The sequence below is a fragment of the Polyodon spathula genome, chromosome 7 (genome assembly GCF_017654505.1).
Source record: "Polyodon spathula isolate WHYD16114869_AA chromosome 7, ASM1765450v1, whole genome shotgun sequence".
Lineage (NCBI taxonomy): Eukaryota > Metazoa > Chordata > Actinopteri > Acipenseriformes > Polyodontidae > Polyodon > Polyodon spathula.
Window position 1 is genome coordinate 2,901,999 of NC_054540.1, and position 26,305 is coordinate 2,928,303.

At 39.7% G+C, this 26,305-nt stretch overlaps 1 protein-coding gene and 1 long non-coding RNA gene across 2 annotated transcripts in view; one reads left to right on the forward strand and one right to left on the reverse strand.

The window, feature by feature from the left end:
- Positions 1-26,305, forward strand: part of LOC121317997 (cGMP-inhibited 3',5'-cyclic phosphodiesterase A-like) — a 136,683-nt gene that overhangs the window by 81,376 nt on the left and 29,002 nt on the right. Inside the window, exon 3 of the mRNA XM_041254146.1 lies at positions 17,371-17,631. Coding sequence (XP_041110080.1) covers positions 17,371-17,631 — 261 coding nt within the window. The remainder of the gene's footprint in view (positions 1-17,370; positions 17,632-26,305) is intronic.
- Positions 1-26,305, reverse strand: part of LOC121318000 — a 110,408-nt gene that overhangs the window by 40,205 nt on the left and 43,898 nt on the right. The window lies entirely within an intron of this gene.

A 26,305-nucleotide genomic window follows, 5' to 3' on the forward strand; every position in this document is an offset into this window, starting at 1 on the left:
GTTGGGGTTAGATTAGCTGAAATCGGGTCGTGCTCAGGTTGGGGTTAGATTTCTTTTTCAGGTTGAAATCGGTTAGATTTCAGGTTGGGGTTAGATAGCTGAAATCGGGTCGTGCTCAGGTTGGGGTTAGATTTCTTTTTTAGATAGCTGAAATCGGGTCGTGCTCAGGTTGGGGTTAGATTTCTTTTTTAGATAGCTGAAATCGGGTCGTGCTCAGGTTGGGGTTAGATTTCTTTTTTAGATAGCTGAAATCGGGTCGTGCTCAGGTTGAGGTTAGATTTCTTTTTTAGATAGCTGAAATCGGGTCGTGCTCAGGTTGAGGTTAGATTTCTTTTTTAGATAGCTGAAATCGGGTCGTGCTCAGGTTGGGGTTAGATTTCTTTTTTAGATAGCTGAAATCGGGTCGTGCTCAGGTTGAGGTTAGATTTCTTTTTTAGATAGCTGAAATCGGGTCGTGCTCAGGTTGGGGTTAGATTTCTTTTTTAGATAGCTGAAATCGGGTCGTGCTCAGGTTGGGGTTAGATTTCTTTTTTAGATAGCTGAAATCGGGTCGTGCTCAGGTTGTGGTTAGATTTCTTTTTTAGATAGCTGAAATCGGGTCGTGCTCAGGTTGAGGGTTAGATTTCTTTTTTAGATAGCTGAAATCGGGTCGTGCTCAGGTTGGGGTTAGATTTCTTTTTTAGATAGCTGAAATCGGGTCGTGCTCAGGTTGTGGTTAGATTTCTTTTTTAGATAGCTGAAATCGGGTCGTGCTCAGGTTGAGGGTTAGATTTCTTTTTTAGATAGCTGAAATCGGGTCGTGCTCAGGTTGGGGTTAGATTTCTTTTTTAGATAGCTGAAATCGGGTCGTGCTCAGGTTGAGGTTAGATTTCTTTTTTAGATAGCTGAAATCGGGTCGTGCTCAGGTTGTGGTTAGATTTCTTTTTTAGATAGCTGAAATCGGGTCGTGCTCAGGTTGGGGTTAGATTTCTTTTTTAGATAGCTGAAATCGGGTCGTGCTCAGGTTGGGGTTAGATTTCTTTTTTAGATAGCTGAAATCGGGTCGTGCTCAGGTTGGGGTTAGATTTCTTTTTTAGATAGCTGAAATCGGGTCGTGCTCAGGTTGAGGTTAGATTTCTTTTTTAGATAGCTGAAATCGGGTCGTGCTCAGGTTGAGGTTAGATTTCTTTTTTAGATAGCTGAAATCGGGTCGTGCTCAGGTTGGGGTTAGATTTCTTTTTTAGATAGCTGAAATCGGGTCGTGCTCAGGTTGGGGTTAGATTTCTTTTTTAGATAGCTGAAATCGGGTCGTGCTCAGGTTGGGGTTAGATTTCTTTTTTAGATAGCTGAAATCGGGTCGTGCTCAGGTTGGGGTTAGATTTCTTTTTTAGATAGCTGAAATCGGGTCGTGCTCAGGTTGAGGTTAGATTTCTTTTTTAGATAGCTGAAATCGGGTCGTGCTCAGGTTGTGGTTAGATTTCTTTTTTAGATAGCTGAAATCGGGTCGTGCTCAGGTTGAGGTTAGATTTCTTTTTTAGATAGCTGAAATCGGTTCGTGCTCAGGTTGTGGTTAGATTTCTTTTTTAGATAGCTGAAATCGGTTCGTGCTCAGGTTGTGGTTAGATTTCTTTTTTAGATAGCTGAAATCGGGTCGTGCTCAGGTTGGGGTTAGATTTCTTTTTTAGATAGCTGAAATCGGTTCGTGCTCAGGTTGTGGTTAGATTTCTTTTTTAGATAGCTGAAATCGGGTCGTGCTCAGGTTGGGGTTAGATTTCTTTTTTAGATAGCTGAAATCGGGTCGTGCTCAGGTTGGGGTTAGATTTCTTTTTTAGATAGCTGAAATCGGGTCGTTTCTCAGGTTGGGGTTAGATTTCTTTTTTAGATAGCTGAAATCGGGTCGTGCTCAGGTTGGGGTTAGATTTCTTTTTTAGATAGCTGAAATCGGGTCGTGCTCAGGTTGTGGTTAGATTTCTTTTTTAGATAGCTGAAATCGGGTCGTGCTCAGGTTGGGGTTAGATTTTTTTTTTAGATAGCTGAAATCGGGTCGTGCTCAGGTTGAGGGTTAGATTTCTTTTTTAGATAGCTGAAATCGGGTCGTGCTCAGGTTGAGGGTTGTCTTGCGAATGATCCCCTCAAGGTGCAGAAGATTCACTTTACCCAGAGCTTTTTCATCACTTCATGTAAACGTGAGACTGAATTAATCTCCAGGGAAATACATTTTTTTGTGAAGTTGTCAATTATAGCTCTTTTTGACAGAATATTAATATTAATAATCGGTGTTACTGAAAACATAATAATTCGTCGGTTCTAAAGCAGGAACTGGGTACCCGATTTCAAAGGAACTGGTTCGCATTTCTCTATGGCTATCCACAGCATGGCGCAAGCAAAGAAGATATGTTGACAATATTCTATAGTAGTAAGCATTTTATGTGTGTATCTACATGTTGATTATACCAGCGACTGGGGTTTAATTTTTTTGTTTTATGAATTATTTGTCTGTAATTCTTGGAACTAGTTAATTAAATGTAATTAATAATTGATGTTAATTAAACGGCATTGTTAATTGGCAATAATTCTTATTTTTTATTTTCTGTGGCATGGGGGTGATGACTAAGCTCAGCTGATCCTTAGGGGGCGTTGTTACGAAAAAGGTTAAGAAACACTGTTTTATAGGATCAAAGCAGAGTTGCTGTGGATCAGATGATGGGATTTATCATCTCTGGCTACCCCTGCAGTCCCGGTGACCCCTTCTAACCACAGATGGCAAGTTTAGCAACATTAGAAAGGCTAGTTTATTTTAGAAATAGAGGGGGTGACAGAAAAGCTAAGCCTCTTTCCCAAAATATCAGGCAACTGTGTCTAATAAATTGCCCTGGCCCTTCTCAATAACCTTCGCTGTCTCATTCTTTTTCTTACGCCAAGCTCCGAGCTCACAGCACTGCAGATGTAGTCATGCATAGAACTTGGGAGGGGGAGGGGGAGGGGGGGGGGGGGGGGGCACAAAAGGAAGTTTTGTCCCTGAGCCGTTTAATTTTTTCACGTCTGCTGACGTCAAAGAAAATCACCAGATGGCATTTCAATGACTTTACTGAGACGGGAGCCTTTTATTACAAGAGCCACGTGTCCCTATTCATTTTCATTCCCAGAGTGGCCAGACTGTAGGCTGCCACTGTTGAGCACCTTAGAGAGGACAGTCAGTCAGCTCTGCATTGGATATTGTTACCTTGAAAGGATCTGTTAAGGACAGCTTGCTACAGCCCTGTGTTAGGTTACAGTGCACCATCAACAAGCAGCCCCTTTAGCACCACCTGACAAGGCTGAGTTTGTTTTCTGAGGCGCACAAGATTGTCAGTGATATACCGGGAAGCATGAAATATTTGCATGAGGTTTCAACATGAAACAGACAAACCATTACCAGCAGACAAAGCCACCTCTTCTGCCGTAGAATGAAGCACTTCTGTAGCACATTGTGTTTTGCTAATGGGGCTGACAAAAAAATACATGCTTTTCTTATTATATGTAACTTGAGTTTGAAAACACAGACTAGTTTACAGGATGCTGAGAAGCGTGGCTCATATATTGCTCGCTCTTCTTCTCTTGGTTTGTTTGTTTCTGAACTTTACTGTACATCTGTGTTGCTCTGCTGGTAAAGTGGGCAATCAATACTTGTTAAAGTGATTGGTTCTGAATCACGCTGTGCATTCATGTTGTATAGTATCAGTAATGTCTACCTGGCCTGAGGAGTTGCAATGGAAATCTTGCCTTATGCAACATTCAATAACAAATAAAAGCCACCTTCAAAAAACTCAGTGATAAATGCAAAAGATATCTACCACATGTCTTATTACTTCATTTAAACTCACGTGTATCATTTCTCTCCAACTATGGGTCAGCCACAGATTGCACAATATATTTCTCAGTTCCTGGGTATGGCTGATAATTAACATTTAGTTTTTGTTCTCTTGACAGCTGGTCAGTACAGTACCTGCTTACAGCTTAAACAAAAGTTGGGGTTTAAATAAACAATCAGGAAGAGAACTGTTCAACATTTTAATAACAGAAGATAAAATAGGAAAATGTGATGGTGTTTTCTTCATGTTGATGGTGTTCTCTTCATGTTGATGGTGTTTTCTTCATGTTGATGGTGTTCTCTTCATGTTGATGGTGTTTTCTTCATGTTGATGGTGTTCTCTTCATGTTGATGGTGTTCTCTTCATGTTGATGGTGTTTTCTTTATGTTGATGGTGTTTTATTCATGTTGGTGGTGTTCTCTTCATGTTGATGGTGTTCTCTTCATGTTGATGGTGTTCTCTTCATGTTGATGGTGTTTTCTTCATGTTGATGGTGTTCTCTTCATGTTGATGGTGTTCTCTTCATGTTGATGGTGTTCTCTTCATGTTGATGGTGTTCTCTTCATGGTGTGTTCTCTTCATGTTGATGGTGTTGATGGTGTTCTCTTCATGTTGATGGTGTTCTCTTCATGTTGATGGTGTTCTCTTCATGTTGATGGTGTTTTCTTCATGTTGATGGTGTTCTCTTCATGTTGATGGTGTTCTCTTCATGTTGATGGTGTTTTCTTCATGTTGATGGTGTTCTCTTCATGTTGATGGTGTTCTCTTCATGTTGATGGTGTTCTCTTCATGTTGATGGTGTTTCTCTTCATGTTGATGGTGTTCTCTTCATGTTGATGGTGTTCTCTTCATGTTGATGGTGTTGTTCTTCATGTTGATGGTGTTCTCTTCATGTTGATGGTGTTTTCTTCATGTTGATGGTGTTCTCTTCATGTTGATGGTGTTTTCTTCATGTTGGTGGTGTTCTCTTCATGTTGATGGTGTTCTCTTCATGTTGATGGTGTTTTCTTCATGTTGATGGTGTTCTCTTCATGTTGATGGTGTTTTCTTCATGCTGATAGTGTTTTCTTCATGTTGATGGTGTTCTCATCATATTGATGGTGTTCTCTTTATGTCGATGGCGTTTTCTTCCAGTGTTGCACTGTGCAGGGAGCATTCTTTATTTATTCACAATGTTGAACATGCCATTGGGAATGACAGCAGTTTTGTTCTGACAAAACAATTTAAAAGTTTGAACCTGTTTTCTGAGGCCATCGTGAAAGTAGGATGTTTCATTTTAGAAGCATGCCAAAGTGTTTTTTTTTACTTTAAAAGTGATGACCCCATAATTCTGTTATAGACTGCAAAAATATATTATCCTATTGTACATCATCATGATGTGTCCAATAGATAGTACAGTTAGCTTCCTTGCTTATTCTTCCAATCAAATCCAAGATCAAGTTCTGGGATCAGTCAGAACCATATGAGCATTCAGGGGCAGAACAGCCTCGTCTCATTCGTACATTTTCTTATGTTCATTGTCAAATTAATGTAAATGTGAGAACAATAAATAAATTAGAGTTACATAGAATGTTAATCACGCTCTCTGATTGGCTGCATTGCAATCCGTGATTTTACGCTAGTACAGTCCTCACTGTTCCATAATTGTTGAATTTGGTTAATTCACGGTTTAGGCCACACTGACAGTAAATTGCACAAGTACTATATTTTACTGTATATGGGTCCCACACTAAGGCCCTGTTTTAAGTATTTTGCAGTTTATTTATTAGTGTATAGCTGAGACAATTCCTGTAGCTGAGCAGTCAGGATCCGTTTTCAGTGGATTTAGTTTTAACTGAGAAGAAGGACTATAAGTTCATGCAAACTTAGGTGCAAATTAGATTTCACCTACATACTGTTAATAGCTCACTGTTGACTCTCTTTATAACATTACCTTGTGTTTTTTTTAAATACATAAACTGTAGTTTGGGAAAGTTTGGGAACTCTGCTGTACAGGGTTAAGAATGAACAAAATGGAAAATCATGTCGACCCACTTCACTTATGTCAGAAAAACTAATAAGCTGTCAGAGTAGCTAATTTAGTTAAAACATAATCCTGTACCACCCTAAATCTAATTATAATTTGTGAAATTACAAACTATAGAAAAACATTCCTGGGAGATTTGCTTCTAAGTCCAGTCATTTCTTAAAATAATATACAGTGTTTTAAAACTTTTTTTAAGGAAACTTTGCTAAATATGTATATGTAAAAGGCAGGAGTTTATTTAAGAAGTGAAATCGAAATGGTAATGTCATTCAATCTTCAGGAATGTGCTCTTTATTCCCATTCCTGGAAGCTACACCTTTTTTCCATGCCTGCTTCCATATGTGTATAAAACTGAATTTGTTGTATAAACGGTGATTGAGTTTTGAGTGCCGGTTACAATGAAATTCCCCAAATCTATTGGGAACTCAGTTTAACCTTAGATCCGATCATGTAAACCTCAAACTTCCAGATCAAATTGACAATCGAATCGCTAGTGTAAATGTATCAGATATCCAGGATTTATACCTTCCCTCAATCCATTACATCCCTGCTGAGCACCAGAGTTTGCCTCCTCCTCCCCAGCCTCCACCTGCTTTTTGGCTTTGTCTCATGGGAACCTATCCTGCCCCACTGCCCATGGCTTCCTTACGGTCAGCCTCTCCACTTATCTGCAAACTAATTTATGGGCAGGGGTACCTACAAAGGCAAGGCCAAAGGCCAAAGAATATAGTATAAAATATGTATAATGTACAGTGGCTTTCAAAAGTATTCACCTCCCTTGGACTTTTTCACATTTTATTGTATGAAAAAGTGGATTTAATTAGGAGTTTTTGCCACTGATCAACAGAAAAAAAGTCATGATGTCAAAGTGAAAAATAAAATCTACAACTTGTTCTAAATTAATAACATTACAAAACAGAAAATAGTTGATTGCATAAGTATTCACCCCCTTGAGTTAATATTTGGTAGATGCACCTTTGGCAGCAATTACAGTCATGAGTCTATTTGGATAAGTCTCTACCAGCTTTGCACATCCGGACACTGCAATTTTTGCCCATTCTTCTTTGCAAAATTGCTCAAGCTCCGTCAAGTTGGATGAGGATCTTTGGTGAACAGCAATTTTCAACTCTTTCCACATATTCTCAGTTGGATTGATGTCTGGGCATTGAGGCCAAAAAGCTCTATTTTAGTCTCATCAGACCATAGAATCTTCTTCCACTTGGTCTCAGAGTCTCCCACATGCCTTCTGGCAAACTCTAGCCGAGATTTGATGTAAGTTTTTTTTTAACAATGGCTTTCTTTTTGCCACTCTCCCATAAAGGCCAGTTTTGTGAAGCACCCACACTATTGTTGCCATATGCACATTGTCTCCCAGCTCAGCCATGGGAGACTGTAACTCCATAGGCCTCTTGGTGGCCTCCCTGACTAGGGCCCTTCTCGCCCGGACACTCAGTTTTTGAGGACGGTCTGTTATAGACAGATTCACAGTTGTGCCATATTCTCTCCATTTCTTAATAATGGGCTTTACTGTGCTCAGGGGGGTAGCCAATGCCTTAGAAATGTTCTTATATCCTACCCCTGATTGGTGCTTTTTAAGAACCTTATTCCGGATTTCCTTTGAACATTCCTTCGTCTTCATGACGTAGTTTTTGTTAGGAAATGTACTAACCAACTGTGGGACCTCCCAGAGACAGGTGTATTTAACCTGAAATCATGTGAAACACCTTAATTGCACACAAGTGGACTCCATTCAACTAATTATGTGACTTCTAAAGACAATTGGTTGCACCAGAGCTTATTTAGGTGTGTCATAGCAGAGGGGATGAATACTTATGCAATCAATTATTTTCTGTTTTATATTTGTAATTAAGTTAGAACAATTTGTAGATTTAATTTTTCACTTTGACATCATGGACTTTTTTGTGTTGATCATTGGCAAAAACTCCTAATTAAATCCATTTTGATTCCTTGTTGTAACACAATAAAACATCCAAGGGGGTGAATACTTTTGAGAGCCACTGTAGTAGTGTTGTCTAGTCCATGTTGTAACAAACAATCTGTTGCATACGTTTCCTGACTGAACTAGAGTTCTTTGTATTGAACGTTCATTATATGTCTTCCATCAGACACTGGGCAGGAGCAAATTCCATGAGTCCCAGTTCAGATCGTGTTGATATCGATCTGCTGCTGATGGAAAAAAACAGAATGGGTTTCAAATCACTAACAACTCAACCCCAAAGAGTGAAATAAGTCTATCAGGCTAATATGTTTATATTTTTTAGTTTATAATGTAAAAGTTGTTGCTGAATAACTCTGATCTGAACACGATGAAACACTGATCTGATCAGTTTCATAAAGTGACTTTTAAGAGTCTGTGCTACAATTATCAATGCTACAAGTTCGCAATATTACGTTAGCAAGATAAGCTAACAAATGACATGCTAGTAAGAATTTACCCCTTTCCACATATCATTTTACCTGAGAAGACATGTGTAACTCTAATAGTAATAATTCACAAAACATCAAAGGACACCTGCACCAGAAATGAACGCGCTTCCATGCATGCTGTGACTAACTGAAGGCTCGGTTGCCAGTGTCAATAGCTTCATTCAGAACTCATAATGAAGTTGTATGGGGGGGGGGGGGGGGGGGGGGGGGGGGGGGGGGGGGGAATTGCTCATTCTTTATGCAACAGCCACGTCAGCTTACTCCCTGGCTGTCCTCAAAACAAAACACAGCATGAAACCCTTTTGAGGGTAAGAGGGTTTCATAATGCAGTCATCGTGTCCTCTTTAAAATTGAAAGCTCTGTGTACATTATGTAAACAAATGAAAAGCATATGTTAACCATACAAGGGCATTGCAATGCTTCCTTATAGTGGCACTGCCACAGATACTGGTACATAAATGATATACCGGTACATCTTTGCCAGTTCGTGCTGAAGGCAAGAGTGTGTTTCGCAATATGAAGGATGCATTAACAATGAACTAGTCATACACAATGTGGACACTGGAGGGATTTTATTTACATCCTTTTTTGTTTACTGCAGTGGATTAGATGGAGCGTTTCAAGACCAAAGGAGGACGGCCAGCATGTTACATGTTTATCCCAGTATACCAAAGTAAAGGCATAGAAAGGATAGTGAACTCTTAGTAGAACACAGAGAAACAATACACAGGGAAGCATAGGTGCGTGCAGAATACTCAGATGGCAAAAGTATTTTTTACGATTGATTTGATAATGAACAAGCGAACACTCCAGATGCAGATTGCCCAGTAAAGTGCTGATCAAAATGCATATGACTGTACTGAATTACATTTTTTGGCTCCTTGGGTTTTAGATCAAGCAATGTCGTCCAAATGAGTTCCGAGTGATGTTTGCACCCTAGTATAATCAGGGGAAACTGCTCTGCACCCCTATACGCTTACCAGCATGCTAATTACTCTTTAAAAAACAACACAGTCCTCAAGAAAACAGGGATCACTTCCTCTCTTTGTCTTTAATCCTTTCCAGTCCGATGTCGGACATCATCATCAAAACGACGTAAAGCACAGGTCTCTAGTTGTTTTTCTTCTGAAAAAGCTGAGAAAACCAATCAATGGCCGAGTGAGACCGAAAAAATGAAGGCTGAAAGGGCGTATCTCATAACCCCATGCATCACATAGGTAACACGGACATACACAAAGGAGTGCATCTAGCACTCAAAGAATATCACAGATATTTGCAGCTTTTTGAAATGTAGTAAAATAGTAATAAAATAATGACTTGGATTACATTATTGAGAAGCTTGGTGATAAAAAACAAGCACTTAGGAGAAAATTTATCAGTATGCACGTCTATAAAGAGGGATGTGAAAAATACAGCGAACAAGGGGTGGGGCTTGGCTGGAGATACAGTACTGAGTGTCCTTTTGCGATTCAATGCCTTTTAAACCAGTTTTACTCTGAAAAAAAAAAATTTAAACAGCACATGTGAAAATAAATTGTACCTGACGCACCTGACAAGCGCTGAATAAATGGACTGCAAAGGGTTAACTGATTTTCAGTTTTTTTGTTCTATTCAGGGGTTTCACTATCGCTTGTCACACTTGTAATTTGCAAATGTTTTTTGAAAGTGACGACAAAAACAAAATGTGGAATCGTCATTAGTGACGGTCGTTTCTGTTTGTACTGTAAAAAAAAATCCCTTTTGTTAAAGTCACACACAACATCTCTTTCTTCAAAAGAAGGGATCACTAAACCAGAGTCACTGCTGCTGATCAGATCAGTGCCTCAACCTCTTGATTCATTGACTCTGCAGCGTTCTCATGGCGTGATAGGCGACGTAAATGCAGTCAGCCTTTCAGGGCTTTAGTTTCATGTTGCGTGTCAGTTACCATGGTAACCCAGGCCGCTTTATGAGGCAGTACTAGTGCTGCTGTAGCTTTCAGCCTCACATTATTCTTTGCAATCTGACAGCTTCTGGTGCTGCACTTTCACGACTACAAAGAGTTCTGCTCAAACCTTTGCATCCACAGTGAAAGTGGTAAGCTTGTGCGCGCAAATTAAAAACCTAAATTGTTAGCCAATACTGTAAAATGTCGCAGAAGAAAGTCTACTCGTTTTTTCAGCGCGGCCACAGCAAGAGTGAAATAGAACAAACAGAACAAGCTGTAGAAGGTGAAGACTTGGATTCGGAACACCAGACAAAAAAGCAAATGAAGTTCACAAGCGTCAGGTAAAAGAAAAAGAAAACAAGCGGCAGTTTCAACCTTATTGTTAAATTCTGTTTCCATGGGTTGTCTATGATGTCGAAATTTCACAGATGACTTGTACTTACTGCATTTCTGCAAATAAATGCAACACATTTACAAAAGGCTGCCAAAATTTCTTAAAGGACAATTTAACTAAACACAGCCATGCAAAAGATCACATTGCTGCAACAGCAGCACGAGCAATGCAGCCATGTACAGAGCGAGCCATCACTGCTGCGTTCAGCATGGAGAAGGATCCCGTAGTGTCAGCTGTGCAGACTGCATATTACCTTGCAAAGAAGAACGGACCTAATTCACACTTCGAGGATCTGATTTTGTTTCAGTGAAATCAGCTAAACATTATAATTAGCATGAAGTGGCGTAGTAGCCTACTATTAGGGCCCGCGTTTCACGACTTTTGTTTCACTTGTAGCTAATTGTTAACCTCTAAATTAAACAGAGGCCTCAGAAAAATAAAATAAACCCTAACTGTACATCAAAAAACATTACATTAAGAGACCACATGGAAAAAATACCCGCCTGCTGTACTGCACAGTTACGTTTACATTGGGTCGGTCGGGGGAGTTGTGTGACTGCGAGTTGACTAGAAATTGACTTTTGACATGTTGGGTGAAAAAATATAACTAATAATAATAATAATAATAATATAATAATAATAATAATAATAATAATAATAATAATAAATAGTCGTGAAAAACACAGGGCTCTAACTGTAGTATCTCACCAAATTGCCAGTGATTGACATTTAAGATAAAAAATACGTGCGGTCATGTTGTTGTCCAAAGCATCGCTACTGTGCTGGAGATCATCCTCCCTTAAACTATACGCGCATGTTTTGTACACAGTATTCTTTGTTCTAAACCTAAACTGTGTTCCTCAGATTTAGAAGACTTTTTTTGAAAATCTTTATGAATGCAAATATTAATTGCTCAAATAAATGCGATAGTAATCCAATTTGCTGAATATTATGTTAAACTCAATTGTGCCTGTGTTTTTTATTGCAATTGTGAGCAATGTTTTTTTTTTTTTTAAGGGATTATCAGTGTTGCAGACCCTTTCTGTGGATAATCGCACAGCATACACACAACAGCTTGAGGGACATGCAGAGGGCGATAGCCTGGGCTGCAGTAGAAAATTCGATTGGTGACTTGACTCAATCTGATTTTGTGGGAATAATTGATAGATGAGCCAACGGACTGATCAAATGAAAAACTCTAATGAGCTACACAGAATGCCTGAAAAATGACAATCCATATGTGAATTTCTTGTGTGTGTGCAATCTTGAAGGTGATGGAACAGCTGAACATATATACAATAAAAGTGTTGAAGTGTTTCAGGAGTACAGTCTTGACCTAAAGAAATGTGTGTCCATAGCCACTGATGGTGTGTCAGTGATGGCAGGTAGATTGGGAGGTGTTGTTAAAAAAACTGAAGGCTTTGTGTCCAATCATTGTTGCTGTGCATTGCATTGCACACCGTTTGTCTTTGGCTGTAGGTCAAGCTAGTCATAATGTAAATGATCTAATTTCAAGAGGTGTTGAGATCGATGTATAAATACTACAGCCACAGTCTGAAGAGAATGCAAATCCTGAAAAACATGCAACTTGTTTTAGCCAAAGCCCAGATGAAATTCAAAGAGGTGTGTGAAACCTGATGGTTAAGCCTTGAGGGCTGAGTGCAGACTGTACTGGAAAACGTACACTCCCTGATGGTAGCGTGTAACAGGGAGAGATCTGTGCTGACTCTGCTGGCGTGTTCACGGGCTGCAGGAAGAGGGCGGCAGTCGCCCAACAACCGCCTGCGAGTCTTGGCAGTGATACGGGGAGGTGGGGAAGTGGGTGTGTGGACTCTCCCCCTCTCTGAATGGCTGAGAGGCGGGTCTTGGGTGATTGTTGGTCCTATAAAATAACGCTCTGTTGTTTCCTCAGGTCTGCCCACTTAGACGCGCTAAGAGTGCGGAAGCTTTGATTCGGGACCGGGAATCAGCCGGGAGAAAAATAAAGACTCACAGCGAGACAGAGAGAGAGAGAGCGGGGAATCCTTGGGCAGACCCCAGCGTATTGTGAAAGGGCAGGCTAGATAGCCGATAGAATAGGACGGTGATCCGGGTCGTGCGGGTAGCGGCGACCGGGATAACGCTGCCGAGTGCAGCACCTTTTATTTGTAGTTTTGTTACTGTTTTATTTTCCCTTGTTCTTTTCGCCTTCTGTTTTCATTATTATTTCTTTGAGCACCTGCGAGTGCCCGTGCTGTTCACGTACCAGCTGTGGTATTTCCGTGGTGCTGTCTATCATCGTTGATAGGCAGCCCATGGTCAACAGTGCCCTCTGCCGGAAAAAGCAAGAACTGTCTGAAAATAAAACTGGGCTCCTGTGTGGTGTTTTCAAGTACACCTGTCTGTCTCCTAGTCAGTGAATTACCCACACCCCTTCCACATAGCGTTAATGGAAGATGAGCAGCAACCTGGAAATGCTCTTGCAATAAGCCTTCTAAAATTAATTGGAACTTATGAATTTATAGCTTCTGTTCATTTCATAGCTGATGTTATGGGTGGGATTGGAATTTTGTGTCGCACGTTCCAAAAACAAGACATAGACTTTAGCTATGTTAGCATGGCTTTGTCTTCTATGTTATCAGCTTTAGAGGAATTAAAGATGGCACCAGAGAAAAACCTAAAGAACTTCAAATCCACTGTACAGCTGAATCAAATGGTATCTTTGAATTGTCTGGTCATGTAATTAAAGACTAAATTTTCTAAAGGGCTAAATTTTCAAAACTCAAAACACAGTTTTTTGACAATCTGTGTGAAAACATACACAAACGTTTTGAATGTCGTGAAATCTTCTCTGCGTTTTCGGTGTTCGATCCAGGACATTTTCCAGCACCAACATTTGTTGAATGTTCCTCCTATGGAGAAACTGAACTTGTAAACATCTGTAAAGCATTTTCATAGCAACTGTTTGATCCTGTGACTGAAAGTGATGCACTGTGTGAGTGGAAAGTAGTGAAACCAATGCTAAGTGATAATTTCAGAAGAAACACCTTTGTAGGCACGTGGTCAAAACTGTTGGTCAATGATCATTTTAAAACTAGCTTTCTGTGCATAACAAAAATCTCTTCTATTGTAAGTGTAATACTGACAACAGTTGACTGTGAGCGTGGTTTTAGCCGCTACAATGTGATAAAATCAGACCTACAAAAACTTAAAGTGAGCCTTGTAAACCTACTAATGCACGCCTGATCTTGACAAAATATCTGAATTTAATTTTGAAAAGGCTTTCAGATATTGGTTATGGACAAAAAGCGCAGGGTTGCAGTTTGAACCTATAGCAGAGAGGAGCTGACAATCTTGTTGGAAAAGTAAAGTAAGGCTATTGTACCAAACAATACATACAGTTTTGTTAAAACGAAGATGGTTTGTAGTATATAATATTCTAACAATGTTTTTTTTTTTTTTTTTTTTTATTGTAAAAGACATATAAGTACATGAAAACAGTCAGTAAACAATTACATTTTTAATGTTATTGTATACCACAGACTGGTAGATTTTAGCCGAAGCGTTTAGAAAATTCTGAAATATTGTACTTTCATTTAGGAAACCTGAAATGAATATAGAAATAAGTTTGTTGGTTATGAAATATTGACTTATTTGTGTACCATTGCCATATGAAATGTTGCAAAATAATTGTAAAAAATAAATTAATAAATCCTGGTATAAGTACTTCATAATGCATTTTCTGTCTATAGGTAGCTTTTCAGGGCAAATAAATCAAGTTCTTGAGTTTTCAAGTTTTAAAAGTTTACAGCTGTAGATGACCAATGTATTTAAATTGTTAAAATGGTTTAATTAAATAATTGTTTTGGTCAATACAGTGATTTAAGGTATAAAATAAAAACAGGATTCATAACACCCTTGAAGACTTGAGCTGTGCATCAGTAGTGATTACTGAATATCTGGAGTGACTAACGTTTTTAGAAAGGATTAGTCACTAGTGACTACAAAAATCTAGACCCCAGGGGAAACCCTGGTTCTGTTCTTTGTTCTGTAGTGTGATGTGTGTCTGGAGAACTTATAAAATTATAAGTCATCTTGCCAAGAAACAATTTGTTTGGTAAAATTACTGTAAAATCAGTCAGCAATCTGGCACTTTCAAACCCTGCTGACAGCTCGTTCCGCATGTTTGATTTTAATTAAGATTTCATCCTCAAAGTAAAACATGCAGGACCTTGAGATGCTTTTTCAGTGTATGTTGTTTTTCATTAAGAATTCTTGCTCTTGGTTACGTCAATGAAAGTAACTGTGTAGGATGTGCTTCAATCCAGCACCTCGATTTGCTACATAAAATCGACGTCTCCTATGTTAAATCATGGCAGGATGAACGCTTGTTTTCCAATGGAAATGTTCACTGCAGATCTGCGTTGCATTATTGAATTGCCAGGCTTTGTCCTAACATGACATTGCGATTTCAGGACAGAGGGTAAGCAATGGGCAGATGCCATGGCAGATGCTAGCTGCCTCACAAACCCAGATGATCTGCCAGGGGCTCCATAGCAGGAAAGGGTGCATGCAAGACATTTCATGAACTACTTATGAGCGTGAGTCAGAATCTGGGGAAGTCTCAGTCCTTAAAGGTGTACATGCTAGCATTTTAAAACAAAAACATGTTTCTGCCATTGGATAAAGTGTTGCCATGAATTGCATTGCTTTATTGTTATCTGTGTTGCAGCATATATATAGCACTATATATATATATATATATATATATATATATATATATATATATATATATATATATATATAATCCTTGTATATATATATATCCTATATATATATTTATATATATATATTATATTGCCATAATCCTTGTTATTTTAATATAAATCAGCTGTAGGACGCTTCTGAATAGTAAAAAAAACCTGTATTATTCTGTTTGATTTATGACCCATGATGTGTGAATAGAAATTGCTGCAATTCATACAACACAGGATACAGCACATGATTGCTATAATAATGTATTTCTTGTAAAAACTACAGGATGCTCAGGAACTCTTACAGTTGGTTCCCAGCTCCTCCTCTGGCTATGCTGGCTTGTGACTTTCATGAATCCGATTGGTTCATCAATCCAGCCTTTCTGAAATTTTACAATTACATCATTGATTTGCACATATGCAGAGGCAGACACTGGAATAGAAAGAATGCAAGTAAAAAATTGGAGAGTTTATTGTACAGATTAATGAATCAAACTGAGGACTCCTCAGCCACAACCATCTCCACTGTACATGAAGCTTGTGCGTGAGAGGAACTGGCTGAACCATGTGTAAGACCGTTGTCACTCCCTCACTCCTGTCCCAATCGCTGTATAGCTGAAGGAATGATTTCAAAGTGTAATTCAAGCATGCCACACTCCTCGCTGGAAGTTTCTAGAGCAAAGAGTCAATGTTTTCAACTCCAGCTTCAATATATAAGGATATTTTATGCATAGTGGTTTCGGTGGTTCAGTGAATGCCATCAATTTTATCAAAGACCAGGTGGAGGCAGGGCTCTCAGTCTAGGCATATGCTTGATGTGCATTAGCAAAATGCCTGTGTTGTCAATGTTCCCTTTTAAACAGTGGAAATGCATTACTGAGAGCCTGGGGCTGAAACAGAATGCACTGAGACCTAGAGAACCTTGAAACCAAGCTTTCTGTCTAGCTGTAGGGACCCTGAGTAACCTATGGCTATTATAGGTTATACAATTTAGTTAAACTCTCCCTGTAAAAAATAAACAAGTAAGTGCCAAAGATAAAGGCTATACTCATAATAAAAAAAAGCCTACACCATTGAAACTTGCTCAGTAATTGAATGTGGCTTTGGGTTAATGTCACAAAGTTATTGCAAAGCCTTGGCACATAGGGTTCTTCACACAGATGCAAAGCCGGCTGGTAAAGGCAGAACAATATGATAGCAAAAGAACCTGGAGTCTCTGAGAATGGCTGCAAACTCTATAACACAGCAAGGGAGAGGTAAGAGGGTGATTAAAAGAACTTGAAGCTGCCTTTTCTCTTTTCGAGCAGTAGTACACATGTTGACACTTTCACACACTTTGCACATCTCTAGCAACAACCCCTTTCCTCTACCCTTCAGCCTAGCTGTGCTTTTGGAAGTGTGTCTTGTTACCCATTGCAGCTGTTTAGGATGCTCTGACTAATCAAATGCCTACTACAACTAGTACTTCTACTGGCAATGAGATGAATTGCTTGCTGTGGTTTAAGGCTTTAAAGAAATAATATGACCTCATGCTGTGGTTCCTAAACTTTGATGCCCCTTACTAAGATATGGAGATGGACTGAAATCTATTTAGCCTTGAACAAAAAAGAATTGGGGGGGCATGATTTAAATCTTTAAAATCTTAAAAAGACTTGATATAGTTAATCCTGACCAATGCTTTAAGCACCGTACAGAAACCAGGACCTGAGGAAATTAAGTGGAGACAGACTTAGGACAGAGGAAAGGAGACACTTCTTCACACAGAGAGTGGTAAGGGTATGGAAGACCCAGCTTCATAAAGTTCTGAGATCAATCACGGAACCGGAGGAGCTTAGATGGGTCGAATGGCTTCCTTTCGGTCGTAACATGTTCTGTTCTCACTTTTATTATTAATTAGTCATTTAGCAGATTCTTTCATCCATTGACTTACAGAGACTTGGGTGAAGTAACCCAGTTTGGTGTATCAATCCCATAGTGGTGTAAAGGTCTCTCTTCCTCTCTCTCTGGCACAGTACTCTGGAACCACCGTCACGGTGGACATCGCTGTCATGGGGGAGGCTCACGGGCTCATCACAGATCTGCTGGCAGACCCCTCGCTCCCTCCCAACACCTGCTCCTCCCTGAGAGCCGTCAGCAACCTGCTGAGCACACAGCTCACTTTCCAGCCTGTCCACCGGCCCCGCATCAACCCACTGGGGTCCTTCAACGAGAATTACACCTGCTCCGACTCCGAGGAGGGGCCTGAGCGCGGCGAAAAGCTGGCCATCCCCAAGGTAGGAGGCTTTGACTCTCGCTGGTCTGAAGGATCTGTAAAAGTTACAGGGCTCAGGATGACTGTTAAAACACATGCTGCTCTGAAGACTGTACAGGTTACTACAGTGCTGAGGATCACTGTTAAAACACATGCTGCTCTGAATAGCCAACACTATGTTACAACACATTGAGAAAGGCTTTTCTTTGAAATGTTTGTTAAAAATACTAAACAAATTAATAATTTAGTGTCTTTTTCAATGTCTTCAAATGTTGCAGTGGTTTGAGATTCACTTTATATATTATTTTAGAGTGTGGACCACCCCTGATTGATAGTGTCTCTTCATGGTCACATTAAGATAAGTGGATGTGTGCTAATTATCCACGAATGGGACATTAGGCCTGCAGAGGTGTGAGTGCCTTACATTTGGGTGTTTTAAAGACAAACTCTACTGCTGACTGGGTAACATGTTTTTATCTTGAGGTTGTCTACATCTTACTTGAGCATGCAAAGAAGAAACCAGGGCAAAGCAGACCCAAGATAAAGGGCTGCAGTCTTGACGCAATTCATATTCGAAAAAAGTATGCCAGCTGGAATAATGTGAGCTGCAAGCAGTATCTGTATAATAAAGACTCATTTCAGATTTCAATCAGCTTGTAATACTGTCAAATCTAAAGTGACCAGTCACCCTTATGCTGGGATTAAATTTGCATTATGCTCCCTCTAATGTTATCGTGACTTTAGAGCAGTATAAAGTAATGAAAACAGTTGCAGTTTAGCATATTTTGCTAAAACCGATCACTTGACCCAAAAAATCCTGTGCATAATGAAAAATCACAATTCTTGTTTTATTAGGGTTTTTTGGCATTATTAAAAATGCACACAGAGATAGAGCACACTGTGGACTCCAGCTTTTAAACTTTTCTCTTAGCTGCAGGGAAGATGATAGGAATGGAGTGCGGGCTGTATTCTCAAGCAGGCTGTACAGGGAACATGGATGAGCTGTTTTAATGCTTTTAAAAACAATGCCAAAGATTAATTGCACTGTACTCATTTAGCAACCAGTCAGCATCCTAATGGAATATCAGACAGATCATCAATAATCAAGGCATTGAGAACACTTTATTATTCTGAAGATCTTCTCAAAAGCCTTCCAATCCACCTGAATATGGTCCCAGCTTCCTTGACAAACGAAGGCAGAGCATTCCATAATTGAGAGCTCTACAAGAAAAAGCCATAGCTCCAGTGGGATGGATCAGCGTGCCCGTGCATATTATTATACACGGTGTGATGGGTCAGCACGCCCGTGCATATTATTATACACGGTGTGATGGGTCAGTGCGCCCGTGCATATTATTATACACGGTGTGATGGATCAGTGCCCCGTGCATATTATTATACACGGTGTGATGGATCACCGTGCCCATTGCATATTATTATACATGGTGTGATGGATCAGCGCGCCCGTGCATATTATACACGGTGTGATGGGTCAGCGTGCCCAGTGCATATTATTATACACGGTGTGATGGATCAGCGTGCCTGTGCATATTATTATACACGGTGTGATGGATCACCACGCCCATTGCATATTATTATACACGGTGTGATGGATCACCGCGCCCGTGCATATTATTATACACGGTGTGATGGGTCAGCGTGCCCATTGCATATTATTATACACGGTGTGATGGGTTACTGCGCCCATGCATATTATTATAGCATTAAATGTATTTATCTAAATGCTAGAAGTATCAGAAACAAAATTCTAGAACTTGAAGCTACTGCACTAACAGGTAACTATGATGTGATAGGTGTTACAGAAACGTGGTTGTCTGAGAGTGATGGGGACGAATTTAATATTTGTGGGTATACACTGTATAGGAAAGACAGGCAGGACAGAAGAGGAGGAGGGGTAGCGCTATACATAAGAAACAGTCTTGAAGCCCAGGTGTTAAACCTGGACAAAGAAAATAAAACCGAATCAATATGGGTCAGAATAACGGACAAAAATTCAAAAGGCATAATAATAGGAGCATGCTATAGACTGCCAGATTCAGACGGTGAGCACAATAATCTGTTATACAATGACATTAGAAATGTGTGTAGCAAAGGAGAAGCCATACTAATGGGGGATTTCAACTTCCCCCAAATAAAATGGGAAAACCCGATGGGTAGCGCGAAGGATGAAATAGAAATGGTGGAAATGACAAATGACTGCTTCCTAACACAATTTGTGAAGGCACCCACTAGAGGGGAGGCATGCCTTGATTTAGTCTTTTCAAATAACGAAGATAGAATAACTAAAACAGAGGTCAGAGAACCACTGGCAAACTCAGACCACAACATGGTCTCATTTGAAGTGTTTTTTAAATCCCCAAAAGTAATGACTAAAGCTAAGGTTTACAATTTTAGAAAAGCAAACTATGAAGGTATGAAACAGAGACTAGCAGAAGTAGATTGGAGTAAAATAGAGAAAACACCCACAGAAGAAGGATGGTTGTTCTTCAAAAATGTAGTACTAGAGGCACAAAACAATTACATCCCTAAAGTAGACAAATCTAAATGTAAAACTAAATTGCCAAAATGGTTTAATAGATCAATTAAAAAAAATATTCAGCGAAAAAAGGCACTTTACAGAGCATTAAAAAAGGACCAAAAAGAAAGTACGCAGAAAGAGTACACAGAACTGCAAACGCAAGTCAAAAAGGAAGTTAGAAAGGCCAAGAGAGAAATAGAAATGAACATTGCTAAGGGAGCTAAAACCAATTCCAAAATGTTTTTCCAATATTACAACAGCAAGAGAACATTCAAAGAGGAGATTAAATGTTTAAGAGATACAAATGGCAAAATCGTAGAGGAAGAAAAAAAAATAGCAAATATGTTAAATGATTACTTTTCACAAGTTTTTACAAAGGAAGATACTGACAACATGCCCCACATGTCATCCAGTTCCTATCCAGTTTTAAATAACTTTAGCATAACTGAGGCAGAAGTGTTAAAGGGACTAGGAGCTCTTAAAATAAACAAATCCCCTGGGCCGGATGAGATCCTCCCAGTAGTACTCAAAGAAATGAAAGAAGTAATTTACAAACCGCTAACCAAGATCATGCAGCAGTCTCTTGACACAGGGGTGGTACCGACAGACTGGAAAATTGCAAATGTAATACCGATCCACAAAAAGGGAAACAAAACTGAACCAGGTAACTACAGACCAGTAAGCCTGACTTCTATTATATGCAAACTTATGGAAACTATAATAAGATCCAAAATGGAAAATTACCTATATGGTAACAGGGTACTGGGAGACAGTCAACATGGTTTTAGGAAAGGGAGATCGTGCCTAACTAACTTGCTTGATTTTTTTGAGGATGCAACATCGATAATGGATAATTGCAAAGCATATGACATGGTTTATTTAGATTTCCAGAAAGCTTTTGACAAAGTCCCGCACAAAAGATTAATTCTCAAACTGAACGCAGTTGGGATTCAAGGAAACACATGTACATGGATTAGGGAGTGGTTAACATGTAGAAAACAGAAAGTACTGATTAGAGGAAAAACCTCAGAATGGAGTGTGGTAACCAGCGGTGTACCACAGGGATCAGTATTAGGTCCTCTGCTATTCCTAATCTACATTAATGATTTAGATTCTGGTATAGTAAGCAAACTTGTTAAATTTGCAGACGACACAAAAGTAGGAGGAGTGGCAAACACTGTTGCAGCAGCAAAGGTCATTCAAAATGATCTAGACAAGATTCAGAACTGGGCAGACACATGGCAAATGACATTTAATAGAGAAAAGTGTAAGGTACTGCATGCAGGAAATAAAAATGTACATTATAAATATCATATGGGAGATATTGAAATTGGAGAAGGAATCTATGAAAAAGACCTAGGAGTTTTTGTTGACTCAGAAATGTCTTCATCTAGACAATGTGGGGAAGCTATAAAAAAGGCTAACAAGATGCTCGGATACATTGTGAAAAGTGTTGAATTTAAATCAAGGGAAGTAATGTTAAAACTGTACAATGCACTAGTAAGACCTCATCTTGAATATTGTGTGCAGTTCTGGTCACCTCGCTATAAAAAAGATATTGCTGCTCTAGAAAGAGTGCAAAGAAGAGCGACCAGAATTATTCCGGGCTTAAAAGGCATGTCATATGCAGACAGGCTAAAAGAATTGAATCTGTTCAGTCTTGAACAAAGAAGACTACGTGGCGACCTAATTCAAGCATTCAAAATTCTAAAAGGTATTGACAGTGTCGACCCAAGGGACTTTTTCAGCCTGAAAAAAGAAACAAGGACCAGGGGTCACAAATGGAGTTTAGAAAAAGGGGCATTCAGAACAGAAAATAGAAGACACTTTTTTACACAGAGAATTGTGAGGGTCTGGAATCAACTCCCCAGTAATGTTGTTGAAGCTGACACCCTGGGATCCTTCATGAAGCTGCTTGGGATCAATAAGCTACTAACAACCAAACGAGCAAGATGGGCCGAATGGCCTCCTCTCGTTTGTAAACTTTCTTATGTTCTTATGTTCTTATACAAGGTATGATGGGTTACTGCGCCCGTGCATATTATTATACAAAGTGTGATGGGTTACTGCGCCTGTGCATATTATTATACACGGTGTGATGGATCAGCGCGCCCGTGCATATTATTATACAAGGTGTGATGGATCAGCGCGCCCGTGCATATTATTATACACGGTGTGATGGATCAATGTGCCCGTGCATATTACTATACATGGTGTGATGGATCAACGTGCCCGTGCATATTATTATACACGGTATGATGGATCACCACGCCCGTGCATATTATTATACAAGGTGTGATGGATCAGCGCGCCCGTGCATATTATCATACACGGTGTGATGGATCAGCACGCCCGTGCATATTATTATACAAGGTGTGATGGATCAGCGCGCCCGTGCATATTATTATACACAGCGTGATGGATCAGCGTGCCCATGCATATTATTATACAAGGTGTGATGGCTCAACGTGCCCGTGCATAATATTATACAGGGTGTGATGGATCAGCGCGCCCGTGTATATTATTATACAAGGTGTGATGGATCAGCGCGCCCGTGCATATTATTATACACGGTGTGATGGATCAATGTGCCCATGCATATTATTATACAAGGTGTGATGGATCAGCGTGCCCGTGCATATTATTGTAAACGGTGAGATGGATCAGTGCCCCGTGCGTATTATTATACATAGTGTGATGGATCAATGTGCCCGTGCATATTATTATATACTGTATGATGGATCAATGTGCCCGTGCATATTATTATACACGGTGTGATGGATCAATGTGCCCGTGCATATTATTATACACGGTGTGATGGATCAGTGCCCCGTGCATATTATTGAGAGAGGTCCTTGGCGATCGTCCATCAGCGAGAGGTTGACTGCAGGTTCGATGAGAGGCCACAGATTAATCAATAAATTTAATGTTTAATTGAGGCACACAGAATATTATCCATGGTGATCATTATTTGATGAATTGTTGCTTATGGTAATATTAAAGGGAACGTCCATTCTGTTTTATTTTTTATTTTTTGTTAATTCTTTTTTATCTAACACCAAATTTTCTTACTGCCAGATCTGCAATGACTAGTAAAGGGCACCTAGTTTGTAATTAAACTAATTTCAGCTGCTAGAGGCTTTGATTGATTGAAGGGTGAGAAGAAAGCTAATGTCAACCCAGTGTAATTGAATCACATTTCAGGGAACATCAGACATTGATCCATCGGTTGGAATCACTTTGCTTACTTGCGTAGAAAATCTTTCAATTAAATCTCTAAATTAAAAATTAATGAATTACAATATACATCAGCGCGCCCGTGCATATTATTATACATTTATATATGTTAATACATTAATATACATTTATTCAAAACAAAGCATTAACAAATCCAGTCCTCATTCCTCCTGGCTAGCCCATCACATGTGTGAAGAGAATGTGTTCATGATGCACTTGAAAATAGACCCGGCCCAGCCTCTGGGAGTGCTTGTGTAATATATCATCATCTCTCTGTGGGTCCAGCGGCTGGGGGTGGATGTACCTTCATTATAATTTCAAGGGCATGCTGTAAGAAGGCTTCTGAAATATCTGTCACGCTATTTAAGATGCTAAACTAAACACCCTTGAGTGGATTTACTAAGGTTTGGCTCCTGTGCAGTTTGCTTGGTTTTTTACTATATGGAATAAAAAGCTCAAGATATTTTATTTTAGAGAGGTTCAATTTACAGTGGCTGTCAAAAGTATTCACCCCCTTGGACTTTTCCACATTTTATTGTGTTACAACATGGAATCAAAATGGATTTAATTAGGAGTTTTTGCCACCGATCAACACGTGACAAACTGTCAAAGTGAAAAATAAAATCTACAAATTGTTCTAAATTAATTACAAATATAAAACTGAAAATAATTGATTTATAATAAGTATTCACCCCCTTTGCTATGACACACCTAAATAAGCTCTGGTGCAACCAATTATCTTTAGGAGTCACATAATTAGTTTTTAATAGTCCACCTGTGTGCAATTAAGGTGTTTCACATGATGTCAGGTTAAATACACCTGTCTCTGGGAGGTCCCACAGTTGGTTAGTACATTTCCTAACAAAAACTACATCATGAAGACGAAGGAACATTCAAAGCAAATCCAGAATAAGGTTCTTAAAAAGCACCAATCAGGGGTAGGATATAAGAACATTTCCAAGGCATTGAATATCATATGGCAACAATAGTCCAGGTGCTTCACAAAACTGGCCTTTATGGGAGAGTGGCAAAAAGTAAAACTCACATCAAATCTCAGCTAGAGTTTGCCAGAAGGAATGTGGGAGACTCTGAGACCAAGTGGAAGAAGATTCTATGGTCTGATGAGACAAAAATAGAGCTTTCCTGCTTCAACGCTAAGCGCTATGTTTGGCACAAGGCTAACACCGCACATCATCCTGAGAACACCATCCCTACCGTGAAGCATGGTGGTGGCAGCATCATACTATGGGGATGCTTCTCTGTGTCAGGGCCTGGAAAGCTGAAGATAGAGGGCAAAATGGATGCAGCAAAGTACAGAGAAATCCTGGAGGAAAACCTGCTGAAGTCTGCAAGAGACCTGGGACTTGGGAGAAGATTAATCTTCCAGCAGGACAATGACCCCAAACATACAGCCAAAGCCACACTGGAGTAGCTTAAAAACAAAAAGGTCAATGTCCTGGAGTGGCCCAGTCAAAGCCCGGACCTCAATCCAGTTGAGAATATGTGGAAAGAGCTGCAAATTGCTGTTCACCAAAGATCCCCATCCAACTTGAAGGAGCTTGAGCAATTTTGCAAAGAAGAATTGGCAAAAATTGCAGTGTCCAGATGTGCAAAGCTGGTAGAGACTTATCCAAATAGACTCATGGCTGTAATTGCTGCCAAAGGTGCCTCTACCAAATATTGACTCAAGGGGGTGAATACTTATGCAATCAATTATTTTCTGTTTTGTATTTGTAATTAATTTAGAACAAGTTGTAGATTTTATTTTTCACTTTGACATCATGGACTTTTTTTGTGTTGAACAGTGGCAAAAAACTCCTAATTAAATCCATTTTGATTCCATCTTGTAACACAATAAAATGTGGAAAAATCCAAGGGGGGGGGGGGGGGGGGGGGGGGGAATACTTTTGAGAGCCAATGTATGTCAGAATATATATATATATATATATATATCTCCATCCACACCTTGATTGAGCTGGCTATGTGGCATGGAGCATTGTCCTGCTGGAAAAACCAATCCTCAGAGTTGGGGAACATTGTCAGAGCAGAAGGAAGCAAGTTTTCTTCCAGGACAACCTTGTACTTGGCTTGATTCATGCCAATGCTGCCCGATTCCAGCCTTGCTGAAGCACCCCCAGATCATCACCGATCCTCCACCACATTTCACAGTGGGTGCGAGACACTGTGGCTTGTAGGCCTCTCCAGGTCTCCATCTAACCATTAGACGACCAGGTGTTGTGAAAAGCTGAAAATTGGACTCATCTGGGGGTGCTTCAGCAAGGCTGGAATCGGGCAGATTTGTCTTTGTGAAGGACGCATGAATCAAGCCAAGTACAAGGTTGTCCTGGAAGAAAACTTGCTTCCTTCTGCTCTGACAATGTTCCCCAACTCTGAGGATTGGTTTTTCCAGCAGGACAATGCTCCATGCCACACAGCCAGGTCAATCAAGGTGTGGATGGAGGACCACCAGATCAAGACCCTGTCATGGCCAGCCCAATCTCCAGACCTGAACCCCATTGAAAACCTCTGGAATGTGATCAAGAGGAAGATGGATGGTCACAAGCCATCAAACAAAGCCGAGCTGCTTGAATTTTTGCGCCAGGAATGGCATAAAGTCACCTAACATCAATGTGAAAGACTGGTGGAGAGCATGCCAAGATGCATGAAAGCTGTGATTGAAAATCAGGGTTATTCCACCAAATATTGATTTCTGAACTCTTCCTAAGTTAAAACATTAGTATTGTGTTGTTTAAAAATGAATATGAACTTATTTTCTTTGCATTATTCGAGGTCTGACAACACTGCATCTTTTTTGTTATTTTGACCAGTTGTCATTTTCTGCAAATAAATGCTCTAAATGACAATATTTTTATTTGGAATTTGGGAGAAATGTTGTCAGTAGTTTATAGAATAAAACAAA